The sequence below is a fragment of the Dermacentor silvarum genome, chromosome 1 (genome assembly GCF_013339745.2).
Source record: "Dermacentor silvarum isolate Dsil-2018 chromosome 1, BIME_Dsil_1.4, whole genome shotgun sequence".
Classification (NCBI taxonomy): Eukaryota; Metazoa; Arthropoda; class Arachnida; order Ixodida; family Ixodidae; genus Dermacentor; species Dermacentor silvarum.
In genome coordinates, this window is record NC_051154.1 from 220,661,345 (window position 1) to 220,684,661 (window position 23,317).

The following is a 23,317-nucleotide window of genomic DNA, read 5'->3' on the forward strand; positions in this document are numbered from 1 at the left end:
ACATTTCGAAGACATTTAAGCATATTATCAAAGGTGAAGTCGTCGAGATCGACCGCGCGTACTGGGCATTGAAGGAAGGTGCAGTCCCCGTTAACTTTCCCAACCTTCCTAGTTAATCGTCGAGAAAGCAGACTCGGCGGCGATCTCCGAAAAAGAGAAAGGCAGCATCTACGCACGATGTGACCACAAATGAAGCGCACTTGCCTACGGAGCGACCAGGGGAACTGTTTAACCATGAGGCGCCTGTTTCCCTGCAGTGCACCAATTTTGCGCAGATTGTCGAGAATAGTGCGTCAATACGGCTCCCAGCCAACTGGACAACGGCAGTACTCGAAGAAGAACCAGGGCAGCGTCGACAGATTGTTTTTTACGTGGCCGGAATGAAAGCAGGGGGTACACATTCCTGAAGAGCGTCGTTTTTTACGTGGCCGGAATGAAAGCGGGGGCGGGGCGTACACAATCCTGAAGAGCGTCGTGCGGGACGATATCACCTATGTTGTCCACGCAAATGGGAGGCTGCTCCGACAGTCGTCGTTTGATGTAGAGATTTGTTCTCTGCAAGATCTAGAAGCCCTGCTGCAGATTGTACACAATCACTTTTTTGCACTTTTTTGCATGCACTTTTTTGCACGACTGAAGTGCCAAGAAAATGACAGTGCAGTTCGTGCACAAAGGGAACGTAAGAAAGCGAAACTTGTCTAGCTAGAACCGTGACCGCAGAAGTTTCACCAAGGCAATGTAGTTTGTGAACGCTATTGTTAATAAAGTTCCTCTTTTTCCCATTTTTAAAACAGTAACTGCAGGAATCTCAGGTAAGGTTTGACCTTGGTCTAGTTGGTTCTTTCCTTCGTCCTTGTGTTCGCGCACAGATCATGCTCATACAATCACTGTGTACTGCGTGTGCATCGCGATACTTATGTATTGGGCAAGCCCACGTCGAATATTTCTTTAAAGTAGAATGAGCGTGGAGAATTTTGGATGGAAGAATACAAGGTAGCACTTCATTGTTCCGAGTTGCGCAGTCGCTGAACCTGAAGCGGGCAGCCAGCTCCTGAGGCTAAGAAACTAAGCTACACAGATGTCTACCATAAAGAAAAGAGTTGTTCCGCACGGCTGTAAGGAAATACCATTCGTGCTGCAATAGATTCGCACGATTGGCATGGCAAGTGAATTCGTGTGCACACTTGACAGCCACTGCTGCGCGAACGTTCGTTTAAAACGCTGTCATTCTTGATATTTTACCCACCGCTCAAAATCCCTGGGCGTACACATTACTCCTTGTGCAATACGGCCCGTTTCAAATAAATCGTGAACTGGAATACAGTAAAAGCTCGATGATACGATCACGGCTAATACGAATTTCCGGATGATACGAATTTTTCTGTGGTCCCGGCCGAGCCCCATTACTTTGCAACGTGCTCGAGAACGGTTGTTACGAATCAATTTTCAGCCTGCATCGGTTGATACGAATAAACGCCGCCCCACCGACGGCCGCGAAAGAGAACAGCGCGCAGTCACGTGCTTTCTCTCGTCTTTTGGTGCGGAGGCGCGGCGCCGGACAGCGCGGACTCCGCGACTGGGCGCGAAGAGTTTGAAGCGGTGGCGCTTTTGGTGCTTTTGTACTTTTCCTCCTTTTCTGCGAGCCGTCAGATGGAGTGGCTGCTGCGCTTCGGGCCGCGTTCTTCGTGTTTGCGTCATTTTGCATAGTCGCAGCGAGCCATGTCTCGCAAGCGGAAAGCACTCTCCTTTAAAGAGAAATTAGACATTCTTCGAAAGGTCGATGAGGATCCCAAGAGGAAGCGGACGGAGTTGGCTAAGGAGCTAGGCCTCGCAACGTCAACACTAAGCACAATTGTTGCACAGCGAGACTATCATGAAAAACGTGCTTTTGTTCAACGTCAACGCGAAGCAAGCGAATTCGAACATGCTTATTTCGAACATACCTCGCACCGACAATGCTCTTAGCAGCGCGCCAAATCACGCGACGGCGCCTCCGACCGGCATTGCTCCGACACCGCCATAGAGCAAAAGCTCAGGAGAGACCCCCTCAATGCCGCGCGCGCGCAAAGGAACGGGGGAAAAAAAAAGAACCCGCGGCGGAAATTTCCTTCTCTCTCAAATTACAAGGTCACCGTTTCTGCATCGCGCCGGAACAAGCGTGTACGTGCCGACTAGAGTGTTCTAGACAACCGTATTCTAGCACACACTAGTGCCGACGTCTCAGCCACGCGGATAAAATGGCAGTGAACCCTTCTCCTCTCTTTTCTAGTCACATGTTGACCTTGCATGCTGCGGCAGCAGCACAGAGGGAAGCAGCGCGGAGGCATAGTCGGGCCAACGAAACTGCCACGCCCGCAAACGCTCGCTTCCCCTAACGGCAGAAAACGAAACTTCAGGGGGCGGCTAAAATAAGCTGGCGCCAGCACAGCGGCGGGCGCGCACGGAGATGTGCGCACGGAGTCGAAGGTGAGAGAGCTACGAGGGAGTTGAGAGGGAGGGCGAGGGGAGCCACCGAAGCGGCGGAGTTGACGCGGCCAAATCCGCTTCCCTGCCGCCCTCCTCCCTCACCTTCGACGGTCTCTGCGCGCACCCGTGTGCCGGCGCCGCCCACTCGCTCCCTGAAGCTTCGTTTTCTGTCGTTATCGGGAAGCGACCGTTAGCCGGCGTGGGCAGTTTCGTGGCCCGCGCTTGCTATGCGCTTGCGCGCCGCAATATTTCACGACGACTCGCACCGTTCGTGAATTGTGCTATGGTGCACGAATACTTCAAAAATACGTCCTTTTAATTCGAACAAATTTTCGGGCCCCTTCGAGTTCGAATTATCGAGATTCGACAGTAGTTTTAATTGTGTTTCGATGATACGAATTTCGGCTAATACGAATATTTTTCGTGACCCCGTGAGATTCGTATCATCGAGCTTTTACTGTAGCCGCAAAAAATGCCGAGCAACTTCCCCAGAACAGTTATTCTTTTGCAGTACACAGCCAGAATTGGGGAGAACCTGGAGACGCCGTGGCAGAACGCTGCCCACTAGCAGACGACGCTCGCTCTCCTAGCACAACCCGTAACCGCAGCGCCGCGGTGCCGAGAATCGCGACAGCCCGCCTTCTCTCCATGGGCGCAGTGCGGAGATACGGAACTGAAAAGTATCTATAAACATTGGTGCTGAAGGCACGCACCCGACGCACGCACCGAACCTCGACAAATGAACTACCATTCGCTGCAACAACTGCAGTCTAAACCGCGGTCGCTATCAATGCGATCATCGATGGCGACTACGCAGTTCTTTAGGCACACGGCGACGCGCATACAGAGCAAAAAGGAAACTACTGTTCACCGCAACCGCTGCGGAGAAAACCGCGGCCGTTATCGACGCGATCGTGGATGACGGCTACGCAGTTACGAAAGCCTGCAGCCAACGCGGTGTTATGCGTAGCGGTAAACGCAAGAATACCGGCGTTAAAGACACAAATAGGCTCAAAGCGTTCCGGCGTTGCTGTCATTCACGTACGATCTAACTGATGACTGTGGCGATGCGGACTCCACCGCTTCGTTTCGGTTGGACGCTAGCGCCGTTCTTGCTCTTTTGCGTCGCACATTTGCGGCGCTCCTCGCTCACCGAGCTCCGAAAGTAGTCCATATTAACGAGAGTTTGATTGCATTGAATAATGCATACGCCAGATCGGGACTAGAGGACGAGTCCAAATTGACGAGGGTCGAATTAACGAGGTTTTACTGTAGCTCGAAACTAATTTTGCAGAACACTGCTTAAATTGGCAGGGTCGCTCGCGCGATATCTGCACTTCACAACACGCATCGCGACGGGTGCACAGAAACTGGAGCCACGTTCAGTGCTAAACGCACCGCCGATAAGCAGCCGAACAAGTTTTCTCTGTCGCCTAGACAACCTACGCGCGCATTTTTTTTTTTTTTTCGTTTGTTTGCTCTGCGTCTCATGCTCCTCCTCCGCATCGCCCTCGTTGATCTCCTCTCCCACCGGTGGGCGCACCTCGTTGAGAAGCGTGCTCGCTACCGCCCTTGTTGGCGAGATTTTCCCGCGAAAGCCGCATTATAACCGGTATTTCATCTCACGCGGCTGCACTGTAAGCGGTATGCGTATACGTGGAGTTCTATGGGAAAATTAACGGGAGTCTGAAAAAACCGTACTACAGTTCCTGGATATAACGAAATTCACAAATTCCCGGAAAACTTCGTTATATAGAGGATTTCGTTATATGCAGGTTCGGCACGAAAATTCGAAAAATAAACGTTTACCGTATTTACTCGATTTTAACGCGCCCACAATTGTAACGCGCACCCGTTTTCCATTTTCGTCGAAGCACTCATCCTCAGACTGTCACACCAGGTACCGGATGCGTGGACGCGTGTCGCTTTGCACAAGCGCGAGGCATCGGAAACGAAGAGCGAGCGTCACAATGGCGTCGTAGCGTCGTATAGCGTTACAGTAGAACCTCGCTGTTACTGTTGCCCGGGGGCTGCATTTTCCCGGCTGTTACGTCGTTTTCGACCGGTCCCGGCACAGCTCCCATAGAACTCAATGCATTGGTAACCCTGCTGTTGCGTCGCAACTGTGGGACCGTTCCCACATCATACGTTGCGAACTGCCACCCCGCGCCGGCGCGAGCGCCATTTTGACTTTTCATGTCGCTTGGCTTGGTGGCTTGACAATGGCATTGGCCGCCCAAAGTGCCGGGGGCGACAACTGTGCCGTATTTTCGGTTTCCGCCAGCAAAAGTATGGCCCTTGAGATCCGTATTTGCTATATAAAGATGGTGTCCATCACGCGTTGTGGCCTTAAAATTGGTTTTGGCTCATAGATATTCCGTATATAAGGGTACGGCCACGCTAGAGGCAAAAAACGCGCGCGTCATGCAGCGAGCGGCAAGTTGCTGCGCGTCAGCGCCTTGCCGCGAGGCCACCGTGGCACGCGCGTCTCGCCGCGCGGCAGCGCGATAAGATCTCCCGCGCTCTCCAAACGGGCGAGCAACACCGCGAGCGCTCGTTGTTTCATGCGAGAGACGACGATCGTCGATTGAAAACCCGGCGCGGACCGGCGGCGTTCCGGTTGTGATGGCTCCGTGACGTCACCCTCGTCGCTCTTGATTGGTTCTTCATCTCGCGGCACGCGGCATTTGCCGCAGAACCCATTTCGCGCGGCACGCCGCAAGACCCCCGATTCCTGCCGCTTTTGCCGCGCGCGGCATGACGCGTTGCCGCGCGTTTCTGCTGCGTGTTTTTGCCGCTAGCGTGGCCTTACCCTAAAGTCCAAGGGCGATAACGCAGTCGCCGCGCGCCGTATGCTGTATGTGCGAGTGAAAACGTGCGAGGGGAGCCGACGACCGCGTCTAAATCTCGCGCGCGCAGAAAAAGCAGGGAGGAAGCGCGCCTTCTTCCGTTGCGCTTGAGGCACCGGCGAGGGAGCGAGGGGGGAGGTATACGGGGCGGCGCGCGGTCGTTCAGGCCTTATCTTGAAAGCGATCTGCGTTGGGGCAGAGTCTAGCAGTGTGGGTGCGTTGGCGGCTCGTAGCTTTCTGCGTTGTGTGTGTTCTCGGCGCTCAGTTTGCGTTGAAGCGATAGACAACAGCACGGTCACTTCGGCCGCTTTTCCAGCGGCGCTTCCACACGCCGCCAACGTTTGACAGCGCGTGTCTGCGCTCATCGAGTCTGATGTGCCACAGCGTGTACCAGCGCGTTGGCAACATCAGCTGGAAAAGGAGAGAGTGCCGGCTTGGCGGGCTAGGGCAGCTGCAGCAAGCGGCAGGATCAGATTTGAATGAAGGGAGGGGGAAAAGTCACGCCCGCGGCGGCAAGATCGCCGGGTCGAGGGATGCAGGGCCGCCTCGCACACGCACGCACGCACACGTGCGCTCGCTTCGCATTCCATCGCGACGGAGAAGGTGCTTCCGGTTGCTGCTCGCACAAAAATGACAAAATTTGGGGCGAAATCTCTAGGTGGTCGGAGGGGAAAATTCGTTATATCGAGGGGGTCTCTCGCTGCCACTTCGTTACGTAGAGGTCTCAAATACATGTGCTTCTATGGAGTAACAGCGGGGAATCGGAAAACTTCGTTATATCCAGGAATTCGTTATATGGAGGTTCATTATAAGCAAGTTTAACTGTATATCCGGTCCTGCACTATAAGCGGTTACGTTATAAGTGGTCTATACTGTAGAAGAGAAAATGACGATCAATGTTCAATGTTTAAAATTTTTTGCCGAACCCCTTACGTCGGTACGTAAGTGCGACATCATAAATTTCAAACTATCTTTCTTGTATTTGGGTCGTGCTGGATTAGTAAAAGTTAGTTCCTGAAACTTGCCTTGTTCAGTCCATGGCTCCTTAGTAACACAATGTAGTCCATCTTTACCAATAAAGAATTAACTAGGACCTAGCAGGCACTGTCAAAATCCACTGACGTCACAGCGAGCTGGTGCGGGAACATCGAGGCCGCGTCACCACTAGTGTTTCGTTTTTGTGTCTTTTCTGGCTAACCAAGCCTTTTCTCGTGGTAAGAGTGGTGTTGTTGGTATTGCAGAACGTAATATACTATACAGGTAATGTCATTTTACACTTTAGTAGTCCCTTGAATGTCCCAAAGCAACACTGGCGCTATGACAGACAATGTCGTAGTGAAGGGTTCCGGATCAATTTTGACCACCTGGGGTTCTTTAACGTGCACCTAAATTAAGTACATCAGCATTTTTGCATTCCGCCCTCATTGGAATGCTGCTGCTGCTATGGACGAAAATCGAACCTGCAACCCCTACCAGCAGAAAGCCAAAGCCACTGAGTCTAAAGCCACTGAGTCCAAAGCCACTGAGTCATTGTGGCTGGTTTCCTGCATTACACAAACACCCCTTTCATACCACACACACACACACACACCTTTTGGGTAGATGTTGTTTTCCTCTATCATCACCACGTCTAAGGGGTGGTTGATGAGATGCTCAATTCTCAGCCCCTGGTACACCTCTGTGTATTCCTGGCCTTCTTCACACTGCGTGAAGCAGTCCCCTTGATAAAATAAAAGGACAAAACAAAAATGGTGAAAAAACTAAGAAAACAACAGCATAAAAACAAATAAGTATGAACAAATTTTAAGCATGGGCTCACAATAGGAATGTGTTAAAGCAGAATAGACATTGGGTAACAAGTTTAACCTCCAAAGGAGGCTGAGAATTTACAGGGTATCCAGCCGGTATTTACACTGGCTAACCTCCTTGTTTTTCTTTCCCTTTCTTTCTCTCTCTCTCTCTCTCTCTACATTACGGCATGTCTCTGGACAAGGAAAGGCACCTGCACCGTGTGTAGTTGTAGAGAAATTTAAATTGAGCTCATCTCGTCCTTCCGCATTGGCGTCTTCTGGTTCCTCCTGGCATTCAGCATCATTGAGCTACGCCAGGCTTCCCTAAACAAATTGAAGGAACGGCTCCGCTTCGAAGTCGAGGCACTTTCTTTACATCTAGTAGGACATCGCCTTTGTCTTTGCTGAAGTAGCTATCAAAAATAAGCTGCTTCTCAAAGTGTCGCGCACATATTTTGTCCATTGCCTTAAGCGCTCGCTTACTTCAGGAATTTTTTGACGCCGCTGGTGCAGTAGAAGATCAGACGGCGAAGCGAAGGGCGAAAACTTCTCGCGTCCTTTGCCATAACCAGATTTACAGCCGGGAACAAAACACTGTCCTGTTGCACAGTCTCTTCACGCACAAGTATCAAGATACCTTGTTCTGTCAGGCATGAATAAACATACCGCAGACATGGTAAACAAAGCGAGGAAGACGAAAATTTCGCACCTTCGCTTCCGCGCAGACGTAGAGGAGTGAAAAACAAGTACTTCCGTGTTGTCATTTTGTACAGCATCATTTATCGTCTGTTTCCTCTCAAGACATCTAAAAATGTTTTGTATGCGTGCATAAAAGTGCTACCGCGTGTTTATTTGAGCTTTTATTACTTGTGCGCATATATTTTTCGTGTTTGATTGCTGTCAAATTGAGACGGCCGAGGGTCCACGTTTGTAGCAGACGACACGCTCTGGGGGTGTCGTGACAGTGCTTATGGACTGTGATAAGATCATGTGCTTGGCACTGTGCACTGTGCCAAGAATGCCGCCGCTCGTAGACGCCAATGCCTCTTATGCTAGTATCCCCGAAAGTGACGATCCGAGAATACGGTACACCTTTTTGGCCACTTGTAGAATAAAGTAATTTATTTTTGGCCGAGTAGTTCAGGCTTCTGATTATTCGAACATTCTGACGGTCCCCGTCGAGTCCAAATTATCTGTCGTTGACTGTATAACGAATTATTGACTATAAAGAAGTAAATATGAAATGTTAGCAGCATTAAACTAGTACTATATGCTTATAACGAATATCAAATACATATAATAAAGGCATTTCATGTCGAATGTGACTTCATTGTAACAAGGTTTGACTGTAGATACCAACCACCCAAAAAATTGGAAGATAGTGGTAAAGTAGTAGTGACCTGCAAGCGCGAGGTCACTTACGACTCGAACTGTAAGGAGGAGGCCAGTAAAAACATTCGAGCAAGGACACATGCACAGAAAAAAACTAAGTAGCTCACCTGATTTCGTTCTAAAGTATTTGTGTGCTTCCAGTGCACACTCCTTCAGGTCGCCTTCCCAAGAAGGGTGCTCTCTCAAAAAAGTCCACTGCAACGAAATGTGTAGACACAGCTTGCACTCAGCTTATTCTGCTGATCTTGATGGTGTCATGCGACAGTGTGGCACTCAAAGTTAAACAAAGTCACAAAACAGTAAAATTAAAATTTTCTATTTTTAATGACAATGCGAACTGACGAATCCAGAGCAAGTGTCATATGCTGTCACAATGAAAGGAAATTAATTTCTTGAATGAAGTGCAAGTAAAAACTGCAGAAAGACATTAATTCCTTTGACAACTGACATGCATAATTGAAAATCGGTATTCCAGGTGGAAAATCTTGCATTGGCACTTTCACCGTTTCAACAAATAGGAGAACAGAGCGTTATTCGAGAAATGGGAAAACTTAATATTTTGCTCCCCTATTTTCAGAAGCCTCAAGCATGAAATGGCACCGAACATCTCTGGTAAAGTTCAGACTCCTAAAAGAAATTACGAAAGGTAATGTCGCGATGTTTTGCCAACAAAACACTGACAATAAAATGGTGTAAGCGAAGCTTTCTGATGTGTTTGTGCTAATTGCCGGTAATTGGCGGTGATGTTGATGGCGACATTTTAAGTCATTGAGCGCTTGGAGCAATACAACAGGGCTGAAATGATGTTCCCCTTGATTGCACTGCTCGTCTTTGTCCATGTAGTACACATGTAGCGGCAGCAGCATCGGCGTCGCATGAGAATTACGTAGACGCTCGCGTCTACGCGAGGCACAAGTGGCTGGCACGCTCCGGCATGGGCTAGTGTTCCGAAAGAGATTAAATATGCTACGCCAAGAGATCTGGTGTCGGTTTTTCCTCTCCCCCGAGAGCCTGCGACTTTACCGGTCTACGTGGTCGCTCGTCGCCACAGTTTGGTGACCTCGGACGTGATACTGCCATACGCTCCTGTGGTAGAGACGACCATAGACCAGACCAATGCTACGAGAGCTCAATGCCAGAAGCCTTCCGAGGAACGCGGTGAGCCCTCCTGTTCAGCCATCGCTGTCCGCCTCCCACCTTACTGGGACCAGCATCCTTCGGCATGGTTTCTTCAGGCCGAATCGCAATTTCAAGTCGCCGGTATCCGCTCTCGAGCCTCAAAGTTTCATTATGCCGTTGCAGCGCTCTCGCCCGCCGCCACTGACGAAGTAGCAGATTTGTTGAACGCCCCATTGTCTACCGCTGCCTATGACGATCTCAGGGAAGCCCTGCTACAGCGCACAGCGGCTTCACAGCGTTCTCGCATCCAGCAGATTCTGTCCGCTGAAGAACTCGGCGACCGACGCCCTAGTCAACTTCTTCACTGAATGAGGCAGCTGCTCAGAGACAACGCGGGATCCTTCGACGACACGCTGTTGCGCGAATTGTTTTTGCAACGACTCCCGCCTAACGTGCAGATGGTCCTGGCGACAGCCTCTACCATGGATCTTACCGGACTGGCCGCTTTGGCCGACAAAGTCATGCAAGTAGCCACCCCGACCATCGCAGCCACGACATCGTCTCCGGGTGACAATACAACCGCCCTACAAACCCTTCCCCGCTCGTCAGCAGTGCAATCTACGCTCGACTCCTTGTGTGAGCACCTGGAACGCATCATCTGTGGAGCGGAACATCGCCGCATGTCATCTCGATGCCCACGCAGCCGTAGTTCCAGTAAATCAAGACGCAGGGGCACCCACAATGAAACATCAACTACAACCTCTGGCGTTTGCTACTACCACCGTCATTTTGGAAACGACGCTCGTCACTGTCGGCGTCCCTGCGCTTGGCAGGGAAACAGACTGGCCGACCTCTAACGGTGACGAGTGGTCCGGCCCAACACACACGTCGCCTTTTCTACGTGACAGACACAGTTACGGGACAACGGTTCCTAGTCAACACCCCAGGAGCTGATGTCAGTATTCTCCCCGCCCACCACTCCGACCGAAAAGGGACACCTGTGTCGTTTTTGCAAGCCGTCAACGGCACCAGGATTCTAGTTTTCTCGTCATGCTCCGTCATGCTAAACCTTGGCCTTCGATGAGCGTTCTGCTGGATTTTTCTGGTTGCAGACGTCCGTCGTGCAGTCATTGGAGCAGACTTCTTGCACAACTACGGACTCCTTGTCGACGTTCAACGACGCTGTCTCATCGACTACGTGACCCACCTATCCGTTCCTGGCGTCCCATCATCAGGCACATAGCCAATCGCGCCTATTTCTGCCATGTTGGACGAACCTTTCGCCACGCTCCTACGCGAGTTTCCCACCTTGACGCACCTGCCGGACTGGACGCAACCGGTGCAACATGACATGTGCCATCACATCGTCACCTCTGGCGCACCAGTCTGTTTCCGACCCCGGCGTTTGTCCCCGGAGAAACTCAAGACTGCTCGCGCGGAGTTCGAACACATGCTGCAACTTGGCATCATCCGCCCTTCCTCCAGTAATTGGGCATCACCACTTCACATGATGCCTAAGAAGAAGACTGGAGACTGGCGCCCATGCGGTGATTACCAGGCACTAAACAATGTTACCAGTGCCTGATCGCTACCCTCTCCCGAACATTCAGGATTTCACGGTAGCATTGTACGGTGTGACGATCTTTTCTAAGATCGATCTCGTTCGCGCCTATCATCAACTACCGGTCGCTGAAGAAGACATTCCTAAGACCACCATCACCACACCCTTTGGTCTTTTTGAATTTCTCCGCATGTCTTTCGGCTTGCGGAACGCGGGCCAATCGTTTTAGCGTTTCATTGATTCCGTCACCCGAGGCCTGCCTTTCGTTTTTGCATACATTGACGACCTTCTCGTTGCAAGCTCTTCCACAGAAGAACATCTTCACCACTTGAGGTTGTTGTTTTCACGCCTTGCCAATAACGGAATTGTCATCCACGCCGCCAAGAGCGAATTTGGTCAACCGGAACTCGAATTTCTCGGTCATATCATTGACGCTAACAGCATTCGACCACTGCCGTCCAAGATTCGCGACATCAACGACCTTCCCCAACCGACCACACTCACCTACGCCTTCCATGCGCTTTCTTTGTCACCATCAGCAAAACACCTATGCCATCACCTGCCGACTATGTTGCCGAACTGCAAGCTTTCTTCAGCCAGATACGCCCCGTGCCTACACGTTCGCAAGAAGCAAGGTCTCCGCACATTTCTCCCGCACTCACATCTGCTACCCACGTTTTCGTGCGTAACTGTGCCGTGTGGAAGCCTTTGCAGCCACACTGCTCCGGGCCATATTGTGTTCTCGAGCGTCGTCCGACGACTTTTGTCGTGAATGTCAATGGCCAATCAGGCACAATTGCCCTGGAACGTCTCAACCCCGCCTACATTGAAGCACCCGCGCCATCGGCCCCACCAATGTGCGACGCAACCCTGCTGCATCCATCGATGCTGCCACCGTACGTGACACCCAAGACCAATGCCAAGACACGCCTCGTCACGTGGTCTTTTCATCGTTCGTCGAACTTTCCTCCTCTCTAGGGGGGGAGGCCTCTGTAGCGGCAGCAGCATCGGCGTCGCATGAGAATTACCTAGACGCTCGCGTCTACGCGAGGCACGAGCGGCTGGCACGCTCCGGCACAGGCTAGCGTTCCGAAAGAGATTAAAAATGCTACGCTAAGAGATCGGGTGTCGGTTTTTCCTCTCCCGCGAGAGCCCGGGACTTTACCAGTCTACGTGGTCGCTCATCGCCACACACAGAACACACAGTGCAACATGTTTGCTTGAGGCGTTGTTATGGGCCATTGTTTATAGCCTGCGAGAAGGTTAGCAGTGTCATTGCCTCACGCGGCGCATCACATCATAGCAGAAATGTTAAACTTTAATTAAAATATGGTGGTTTACGTGCTAAAACCACAATCTGATTATGAGGCACGCCGTAGTCGGGGGCTATGGAATAATTTTTACCACCTAAGGTCCTGTAATGTGCACCTAAATCTAAGTACACAAGCATTCTTACATTTTACCCCTTCGAAATACAGCCACCACAGCTGTGATCGAACCTGCGACCTCAACACCACCGCCACTAAGATATTGCGTCGGGTATAGAAGCGTTGATTTGGCGGGCGGCCACTTCCATAATGTTGTCATGATGCTACAGAGCTTTACTGCGGCTTTGCGTCTGCACGCCCTGTGTCAGTTTTCCACAGAACACATTACAGTCGAATCTCGATAATTCGAACTCGAAGGGGCCCGAAAATTTGTTCGAATTAAAGGAAGGACATATTTTTGCAGTATTCGGGCACCATAGCACGATGCACGAACGATGCGAGTCGTGAAATATCGCGGCGCACAAATGCATAAAGAGCGCAACTGCCCACGCTGGCCAACGCTCGGTTCCCGATAAATGCAGATACTGTAACAAAACTTCAGGGAGTGGACGGCGCTGGCATGGCGGGCGCGCGCAGAGACCGTGGAATGTGAGGGAGGAGGGCGGCAGGGAAGCGGATTTGGCCTCGGCGACTCCGTCGCTTTGGTGGCAGTGGCTCCCCTCGCCCTCTCTCCCAACTCCCTCGCAGCTCCCTCACCTTCGACGGTCTCCGCGGGCGTGTGCCGCTGTGCCGGCGCCAGCATAGCCCGCTCCCTGTAGTTTCAATTTCTGCCATTATTGGGAAGCTAGCGTTTGCCGGACTGGGCCTCCGCCGTTGCATTAAGGGGTCTCTCCAAAACTTTTGCTCTCTGGCGGTGTCGGAGCAATGCCGGTCGGAGGCGCCACCGCGTAATTTGGCACACTGCTGAGAGCATTGTTGGTCCATGGTATGTTCGAATTAACCTTCGCAAATGCTTTCATGTTCGAATTACCGAGCGTTTTCGCCCATTGAAATACACATAACTTTGACAGGACCACAGCGTCAGTTCGAATAAACCGGCAGTTCGAATTAAGCGTGTTCGACTTAACGAGATTCGACTGTATTTTTCAGAAATATCACAAACGTACTGTACCGTACCTTGAATTAACATTTATTTACAGTGTAGACGGCTTATAATGTAAGTCGCCAGAGTCGCGAATATCCACACTATAAGCGGTACCTCACTATAACCAAAACAACTATTTTATTGCCATAATGGACACTCCAGGCGCATTTCTGCCGTCACTGTCACCGTGCTCTAGGTTCTGTATTCGCTTACTAAATAAATTAACAAGCACGGTGTCACGCGCACAAGCAAACATGAACACATCTCGCTCGTTGACCGCGGAAACCAACTGTCAAAATGCTCGAGTGATGAAGTGCGGCGAGCAAATTGACCTTCGTGCTATCATGCCTCTCGCTTCAACGCGACCTATAAGCGGCGAAAACACAGCGCGCGGCGGACTTTTCCCGTCGCAGATTGCTTTCAAGATAGGTCCAAGGCGATCGCATAAGTGGATCGTCGCAGATTATGTCCTGCTTCAGTCTACTGAAACCGGTCCGCGTTGCTTTGCTGGCGAAAATCCTCTCCTCCTGTTTGCGCCAGTGCCGAACGCAAGTTTCGGATTCTCCGAATGCCCGTGATGCGGCCCAATTTCCAAGCGTCTCCGCACACATGATCACTTTCCTTTTAAATGCAGCATCATGATGAACTCGGTACTTCCTGCTGATAGAGCAGACGCAGAGAACGTGAAGACAGACGGTAGACTATTGCCTGAGCAAGTGTACTGCAGCACATGGAGGAAGCTACGGTAGCTAGGCTCGAGAGTAGCATAGCTCGACGCGCGTGCGAGGCAGCCATCTTGAAATGCGGACGGCTATATAGTAATGCAGATTTAGGGTCGTACTCGATTCTCACGCGCACGAAAGTTTTGGACCTGTTTTATCGGAAAAAAAGTGCACGTTAGATTTGAGTAAATATGGTATTTGTGGCTTGAGGGGAGCATTTGCTGTCTAGGTTGACTGCCTAACTTCCAGGCATCCCCACTGTAACCGGTATTTTGTGTCCCGCAACTGCACTATAAGCGATACGCGTATACATAGAGTGCTATGGGAAAATTAATCGGAGTCTGAAAAGACTATTATATCCGGTCCTGCACTATAAGCGGTTACGTTATAAGTCGTCTATACTGTACTTAGTTCTCAACTGTTGCCATGTGTAGCAGTAGCCATTCCATTACTGAAGAGATCCCAAATGAGGCAAGCTTCCACGCATGAAGAGAGGTAAAGTTGTTGGTCACTCATTTCACGACTGCGTCGGTGACTGAATGGGTAGGGCATCCGGTTCTATCTTTTCTCTGACTCCTCTCTCTACTCCCCAAACAAGGCATGCATTGTGATATCGTCTCTCTCTTTTCCTGCACTCCTACCGTATGCTCTCAACCCTCTCCTGACGCCCCGTGCAAGACCGTGACAGAAGCAGGCAGCAGTGGAAAAGTCGAAGGAAGAGACAAACAAAGCCTCGCTTTAAAAGAAAGATAACAATATAGCCACATGCATGCATGCTCAAAAAGAGAGCAGAAGAGCACAACTCACGGCCGTGACCATAAGGTAGAGTGAGAACTCTGTCTGCACAACAACAAGTCTAGGTGATTTGACCAGCTGCTCCATGAGGCCAGGGCTGCAAGTAAACATTGTTTAACATTCTAATGCCAAAAATCACTCTCACTGTAACAATAGCAGTAATAGTCCGAGACATTAAATGCATAATAGAAAGTAAGGGCATAAAAAATATATTTCACCCAAGCACAAGTGGTGCAGCACTGCAGCTAGCATCACAAGTTGAAGGGACATAACAAATAAAATATGGGTGGTTTGCGTCTGCATGCCCTGTGTCAGTTTTCCACTGAACAAGTTCTTTTTCAGACAACGCTTCAGGTGTCTACAACATGATATATGTAGGGTCCTTCGATTTCGGGTGATACCTAATTTCTCGCCGATGTTTCGCCCTTTTGCAAAGGGTAAGAATAAATGCAGTGCTACAAAACCAATGAACACTGCTCGCCTTGTGTGAGCAAGTGGTCAAGGTATATCATATTAGTATAGTATTAATATTAATCAAATATGAACACGACATATGCTTCATTTTCACTAACACTCGAGCAAAAACAGCTATATATATTGCTATGTGCTATTTGAAGAAGATGATGTCGACACTCCGATGTAGAGGGACGGACGCATAGGCGGCCTCTGGCTGACCTGAAGATGACGAAGTGCCTTGTTTGATGTCGCCTGGCTTTCATGATGGCCAGTGCTTGTTACCCCTTGTAAATACACCTTGTAATTAGTTTCCCTCCTGTGCTTCCACATAACAATATAATCTGTTCAAGCACCTGCTGGCCTTGAGTGAATTAAAGCTTGCAGCCCTTTTATTGGCCACATTTACATGGATACAATGGCACATCGCATAGCATCTTCCACACATTTTAGACATGTAAACACTGGCAATGTGCTAGGAAGCGAAAGCCCCGCTGATGTTGAAAGAATGCTTTTTTAACTAAGGTACCTGCAGAGAAGGGTGGCAGGTTGGCTAGTTGTTATTCCATTAATTTTTGTTGCACGGAGTATAGTGCAAACCGTAGGACAGGATGACAACAGACAAGAACAAAAGGTCTAACAGGTCCAAGATGAAGACAGAAATGCTCAAAATGCACATGATAATGTACGTCAACAAGGGCCTGAAAGACAAGGTACTCCACCACACCTCTTGCGAAGCATGCCCGCATGTGCACCACTATTCGTGCTTTTCTTTCTTTGTAAAGAAAAGTGCAGAGAACAAAGTAAGCAAAAGGATAGACTGGTGGGCTAGTTGGTACTGCATAACTTGAAGTATAGCACAAAAGGGCATGCAGGACGACAGAGCGCTGTGCCTTCATCTTCTTTTAACGACATATTGTAGCGCAAAGGCACAATCACAAAGAAGACACACAGACACATGTTACAGGCGTGTGTACAATATGTCGTTAAGGAAACACTAACTAGCCCAACAACAAGTCCTCCATCTTCTCTGTCATCCTGCATGCTCTTTTGTGCTACATCTCAAGTTGCCTTTCGTTCCTCTGTTCTCTCTCGCTACACCTCAAGTTAAACAAAGGATTGTCAAAAACGGTTCTATTTGCAGCATTTGTTTAGGTTGTTTTTGAAATGTGTAAATAGTGCAGAATTTATCTAGGCAAGCTCATAAAAACTTCTGTGCTCTAACTAGTAACTCTTTCTCATTATATGTTCCTGTGAGTGATTTCGCTTGTTTAAATGAAATATTTGTGTCTAAGGGCAGACCAATGCCTGTGTTATTAGTTTGTGAAAGTTACCAAGAAAATCCCAAAATGGGCTGCCAGATGCCAAATCTGTCATGCTCATTGCTTAGTCAATAGGTGGATTTCGCCTTTCAAGTGAGTGAATGAGCGAAACTGGTGCATGAGGAGGCATATCATATTGCATGTGGATATTTCTCGCTGGTAGATGGGGTGGTATACAATCGAAGCTTCGCCCATTGCTGTTGTGTTGATCTAACTCTGTTGCCAAGTTCAAGAGTTTGCTTTTTGATGTGCATGATTAGTATAGATGGCGTACATTTGCTATGTTCGAGACGCACATTGGGCCTTTCGTAGACGGTCTCATGTGTTTTGGTGATATTGGTGAGCCCTTTCTGTGTGAACAGTGATGTGGTATGACAGCAATTTTGGTCACGTTCGTGTGGGAATTCCACTTAAATTTTGTAAGCACTGAGGCAGCTTAATTAGGTGGCACAAAGAGCAAGAGTGTGACTAAAACCGCGACTCGCGAACACGTTTTATGGGCTGTCTGCAACTTCATTATGCAAGCTTTATGGTTGTGTCGGTGACATGACTCCCAATACTGCACTATCTCGTAGGCCACGCTAATGAATTTTCCGAGTAGTGGGGCTATCTACGAGTAGTTACAAGCAGAGGACGACATCCAGGAGAGTGACTGCCGGTCACGGTGCTTTCGAGTGAAACCTCGAACAGTCCCGGCAGCTGGATCACGTGACTGACGTGCCCTTCTGTCAGGGCTATTCAGACCAAAAGCCGCGGACAGTTCGAGACTGCACAATCGAAGAAGCCCAGTGAGGAAGGCCGCCAATTGCCACAACAAAGATAGAAGTAGCTCTGAATGCTTGCCAGTACAGTTGGTGTTCGTATTGGGAATGGAGGCGGCGCGTGAGCTCGTGTAAATTAAGGGGCGTGCTCTATGTTCCATGACAGCCGCTCCTTTACACTTTCATATGCTTCACCACAGTATTTTGTGCATGCTTCTTCGCATAACATTGCAGCGAAGCTGACTTTAGGGAACCAGCGAAAATCACAACTATGCCGAGACACGCATTAAAGGGATTGACACTTGCATACTTCCTGGGTTTAAAGGTGGGGCCATTGGCGACGTTTGACAAGCTTAACCGCAAGTATACATTTATCGCTTTCGTAGCAACATGCGAGAGCGAATTGCCTCTGCACTGCTGAATTTACAAGACCACCGTGTTCAAACCCAATGTAAGATGCAGGAACATACCAGAACGGCAACATATTGAATTGGAATGTAAAAGATAAAGGTAAAGTCTTTAGATCAGGACCATGAAAACGCAATGTAGCAGTCGGGAAAATGCAATAGCGAGGAACATATCAATGGGGTTCCACTGTATTACACTTTGCATCTTCAACGAACAGTGCACCCTACTTGCATCTGGTGAGATGTTGTTCTTGTGTTTTATCACTATCATTGTGAATTCAACCTTTTAGTTGTCTCTCATTTACAAGTTTATCACTTGATCGGACATCTGAATTGCAGTACAGGATTCAAATGTTGTAAATAAGCCTTCTTTTTTTTAGCAACCGAACTCTCCACGACCTTTGTATGTCACTTTGTTTAGTAATAAGAAAATGTTTGGCATTCGATTCGATATTCAGAGGTTGCTTTTCCGACACATAATGATCACTAATTCAAATGAGTGAATGAAGCCTGTAAGCACCATAAAGCCCAACATATAATATGAACCCGAATATACAATATGAGCAGCAACTTTAAGCACATGAAAAGGAAAAAAAATTTCTTTGAGTACAATACGACCAAGAAACAGCTGTTTGTTTTTGGTAACACGACACAAGTTTTCTTAAACACTAAAACCTTAATTTAAACACTTTGATATATACCTAACCATAATATGGAAGGTCAATTTTACATGCCAACACCCTGCAAAAAATCCTAATATTATAGCGGGAGTTTTATGGTAGTTAATTATCAAAGCTTCCCTTTTTTTTACCAGCAATCTTTTGGGAATACTTCATTTCCCCAGGTGTGAGACTTACGAAATCTGCCGCAGAGTTCTGGCGTCCTCATTGACAAGGAACGTGAGATTGCGTTCCAGCCATTCGAAGCACTTTTGCTTCAGTCGTGTCAGAGCGTACTGTTCAGCAACTTCGTAATATGAAATAACAGTGTCCAGCCTGAAGCAAGAAAAAGAACGGTTTTTATAAAAGAAAGTGCCTACAGTGGTATAACATACAATCCACAGCTTAAATATTTCATTGATATCTATGTCGTGGGTACAAAATAAATTTCCAACTTTAAAAATGAAAGTAAAATCTGAAGTGAAGCTAAATTGGTGGTTAACACTTCTGAAATTAACCCTTACTTCGCAAGAACAAGCCCTTACAAACCCTGAAATTAACCCCTTAGTTTGCAAGAACCAAACACATATAAGTTTTCTTTTTTTCCTCGAACCGTAACCGAATGGAACTGTATAATTGAACCCACTTCCTAGTCTTGTAATTTTATGGTTCTGTTTGTTTTGTCTATCTGATTTTCATTGTATGTATTATAAAAAAAAATTAAATTATGGGGTTTTACGTGCCAAAACCAGTTCTGATTATGAGGCACGCCGTAGTGGGGGACTCCGGATATTTCGACCACCTGGGGTTCTTTAACGTGCACCTAAATCTAAGTACACGGGTGTTTTCGCATTTCGCCCCCGTCGAAATGCGGCTGCCGTGGCCGGGATTCGATCCCGCGACCTCGTGCTCAGCAGCCCAACACCATAGGTATGTATTATATGTCGCCCTCCCTGCTTGGACCACGTGTCTTGCAGTATTTGATAAATAAATAAATAAATATGTGCCGCAAAGGATGAATGAGTGGGCAAATTAGGAGAGACATTAAATATGGCAGTGCATTTTCTTATAAAGAAGCAAGAAAGAAAATAAGTGTGCCTCATCTTGCAAAAAAAAAAAAAAGAGGCTCATGGAAATAAGACGGGAAAATCTTTGCAAACAATTTAAAGAGCCTCCCCTCATTCTTTATCAAATTTGCCAGTGCTTACAGCCTCCTATGAACTTAAGGTAGCTAATCAGCTGACAAGACTTACTTGATTGTTTCTTCCATTATTTCAGAGCACAGCTGAATGAGTTCATCCTAAAAAAAAATGTATTCACAGTCAACACTTCAATAGCACACAAAATAAGCAATTACAAAATAAGTGCACAGTTCCTACTAAAGAAATGAAAACATGCCATGAGAAATAGTGCATACCAGTTGAAACAATGTTGCCGTCGCCAGCACAGGGATCACATCACCTGGCTCAATGACAATTTCATCCAGGTAGAGTGAGCCAAAAACAATCTTCAGAGCTGCAACGGCCAAGCAAACTTAGCATGAAATCACTGCTAAATAGCCATCTCAATCCTAGTGAAAAGCGTTTTACCTCAAGAAAAAAGTATTATAGTCACACCTTGTTATAACAAAATGAGTTATAATGAACTAACGGTTATAACCAAGTAATTCTTATTTTCCTTAAAATTCACACTGACACTTTAACTTGTTTTAACGATGCAACTATTTCCCCATAAATGGATATAACAAACCCTAGTTTAGTTGATTCATAATGAAGATCATAGCTGCTCCTATATTCTTACTGGCAGGTGCAGAGACATCTTTCTCAACACTGCAATGCAGCTTGTTGAGTCTACTCAACGATCACCTGTAATCTCATCATATTTGCACAGGAAACAATAATTACCATCATTGCATAAAAAGTCATGCATTGCATTCTACATAAGTTATAGAGACCAAATGCTATGCTTCTTCTGTATAGTGTGCAAGATGTACAGTGGTTGTAATACTTGAGGGGAGGTGCTACTCGAAAAAAGCTTTTTTTTTTTATTTCTTGACCTAGAACTTCGAAATTTCAGGTATTAGTAGAGATTGCGATGCCGATTTCAAAATTGTAATTGGTTTTCTTGTAGCTACAATAGTTCCAGAGTTCCAACTACTTTGATAACAGAATATAGGGTTTTTTGTGCACACTTTTTAGCTTATTAAAAATTTTCACACAGAATCCCAATATAGCTCATTTTGCAGAACATGAACAGTATATTGCTGAAAAGAACCTCAAATGTGGGCATAACATGCTACCTTTCTTTTAAAAGATCAAGAGTACCAAATCTATATTTTACATCTCCCCCATCAGCATTTCAAGTTATGAAACAAAAAATATCTAATGTATATTGCAACTTTATATAGATAACAGCCCTCTAGAGTGTTTGAAGACGCTCTGTGCAAAATTTCGTTAAGATAGGACAATTTTAAGCGCATGAAAGTTTGTGCACCACATGTCAGAATTGCCTCAAAATGCAAATTGAGAAAGTTGTAAACATGTTTATTCTTCAATATACAGTGGAATTTGCATGAAACTTTGTGACAGAATAGAAAAATCCACCCTTTCCACAGACAGTGCCTTTAAAAACGTCCAGCACCATAGGTTCGTCTTTCTCGGCGCTGGAGAATGGAGTCATCAAGCCGCGCTCTCTTTGCCACGTGGCAACGATGAGCCCTTACCTCAGCTGTCTCGCAGACATTCTTTCAATTCTTCTGTGGTCATGGGATTGGCCCAAGGTGATCAGTTCATCAGGTGGCAGTACACAAAGCTCTTGAAGGACGTGTTCAAAGCTTGAAAGTCCCTTGTTAAACCATAACACAGCCATTGCGGCTGCAGTTTCCACTGCTGTCTGAGTCTTCGGAAAGAGAAGCCAGATTTTGCTGTTCAAAAATTCTGCAGCATTTTGTGTCTTTCCTTGTAGACAGCAAACCAGCAGTTTCTCATCCGCGGGGCGCTTATATATAGGAAGCACAGCCAACCCCTGAGCCTTTGTGAGGATTGGGGTGTGGCCTGGTGCAGGCTCACCAAGAGCTTCAGCTCGCCTGTGTTTGCACCAGGAAGTCGCCCCTTCTGGACAGTATCTGTGGCAGCCTGCGATGTTGCTGGATGATGAGTGAAAGTATGAGGCCCAGATAGCACGATACATCTTCAGGAGATCACCCCTGTTGGTGGTTATAGCAATGCGATAATAGTTCTGCAGCTTCTGAATTATGCCATCTTTCAACTTCTCTCCACGTGGAGGTCGTGTTGGAAGCTTCCTAAGTGCAGTGCCTAGACGCTTGGCTATCCCCGTCACTGAGGAACTTGGTGAGGCGCAATGGTGTCTCGTATGATGGCGTCCTCCTCCATATACGCAAAGCTGCCTCAGTCTCGATAGCATGAGAGGAGCACTCTGTTTCTTTCACAAACGGGACTGTGAAATGCCTGCCATATTTCCTCCTCAGTACCCAAGTCTTGGTGTTGGCTACAGGCAAGGCAGTAGTTTGAGAGCACCTCAAAATCTAGGCACAAACCAGTGTCCACAGACTCAGCAGTGCCTATTCCATTATGGCTTTTATGCCCTCTTTTCCGCCATGTTCCATCATACATGACAGCAACATCAGCTCCATCCGCCTTCTCTTTTGTTATAATCCTTGCCTTCCCGAGATTTTCTTGTACAGCTTTGACAGCTGCGGCATGAACTTTTTTGCCAATTGCAATAAAACTCTTGTGATGCATGGGCGTTGGCAGGCCAAGAATAGTGCAAAAATGTGATAGCTGTTCATGTCTGATGCCTATCGCATGCACAGCCACTACAACTTTCACATTCACGGCGAAGCTGTCACGCGAGCTGCCGCTTTGATAGCCCCGGTCTGCACTGGCACCGATAGGATGTCTTTCTGGCACAACACGCCGTGAGCCATGTGCGGTGGAAAGCACTGACTTGGGGCATTCACTGTTATTACAGTACAGCTATTCTATTCTATTTTGTAGTGCAATCAAAAGCCTACCGTATGAAGTGTCTAAATGTGCAGTGGTTTCTCTGGCGAGTAGAAATTCTTAAAAGAAAACTTTTCTATCCTCGTAGTCTCTTCTTTAAACTGTATAGATGGTGACAACACTGATTATGGGACGCGATAGCAATCTCGGAGCCCATGCATCAATGCACCACTCCGTTGACCATGACTTCACTTTGTTTGCACAAGGCGACGACACTTTCCAAAGTGCACTAGCTGAAAACGAAAGTAATTACACTCTCAGGCAATGAAAAGTTAGCAGAAGAGGATAAAATACAATTTCAGTGAATAGAATAATGTACACGAGCAAAATAACTCTCCCTGCGCGGCTTTTTGGTTATATGACAGTACACACATTGGTTGCACTGTTTCATTATCAAGCGGCATCACAGGTTATTCTTGCACCACTTTCACAGCCAAAAACATATTTCCTTGCTTATGGGATACAAGCATGCTTGTTTCTGTCAATATGACACACAATATGACACACTCCCACCACAATCCAAAGAATGTTCTGAGTGGTAGACAGACCCTTTAACTGCCAAATGAATTCCAGAAAACCATATCAAA

At 47.6% G+C, this 23,317-nt stretch overlaps 1 protein-coding gene and 1 pseudogene across 1 annotated transcript in view; both read right to left on the bottom strand.

The window, feature by feature from the left end:
- LOC119436776 (protein germ cell-less) overlaps positions 1–23,317 on the bottom strand; it is a 62,239-nt gene that overhangs the window by 25,937 nt on the left and 12,985 nt on the right. Inside the window, exons 4-9 of the mRNA XM_037703765.2 lie at positions 20,126–20,223; positions 19,962–20,008; positions 18,907–19,044; positions 15,119–15,203; positions 8,605–8,692; positions 6,907–7,035 (exon numbers count right to left, since the gene is read on the bottom strand). Of these exons, the coding sequence (XP_037559693.1) occupies positions 6,907–7,035; positions 8,605–8,692; positions 15,119–15,203; positions 18,907–19,044; positions 19,962–20,008; positions 20,126–20,223 (585 nt within the window). The remainder of the gene's footprint in view (positions 1–6,906; positions 7,036–8,604; positions 8,693–15,118; positions 15,204–18,906; positions 19,045–19,961; positions 20,009–20,125; positions 20,224–23,317) is intronic.
- On the bottom strand, positions 20,230–23,018 carry LOC125942075 (uncharacterized; annotated as a pseudogene).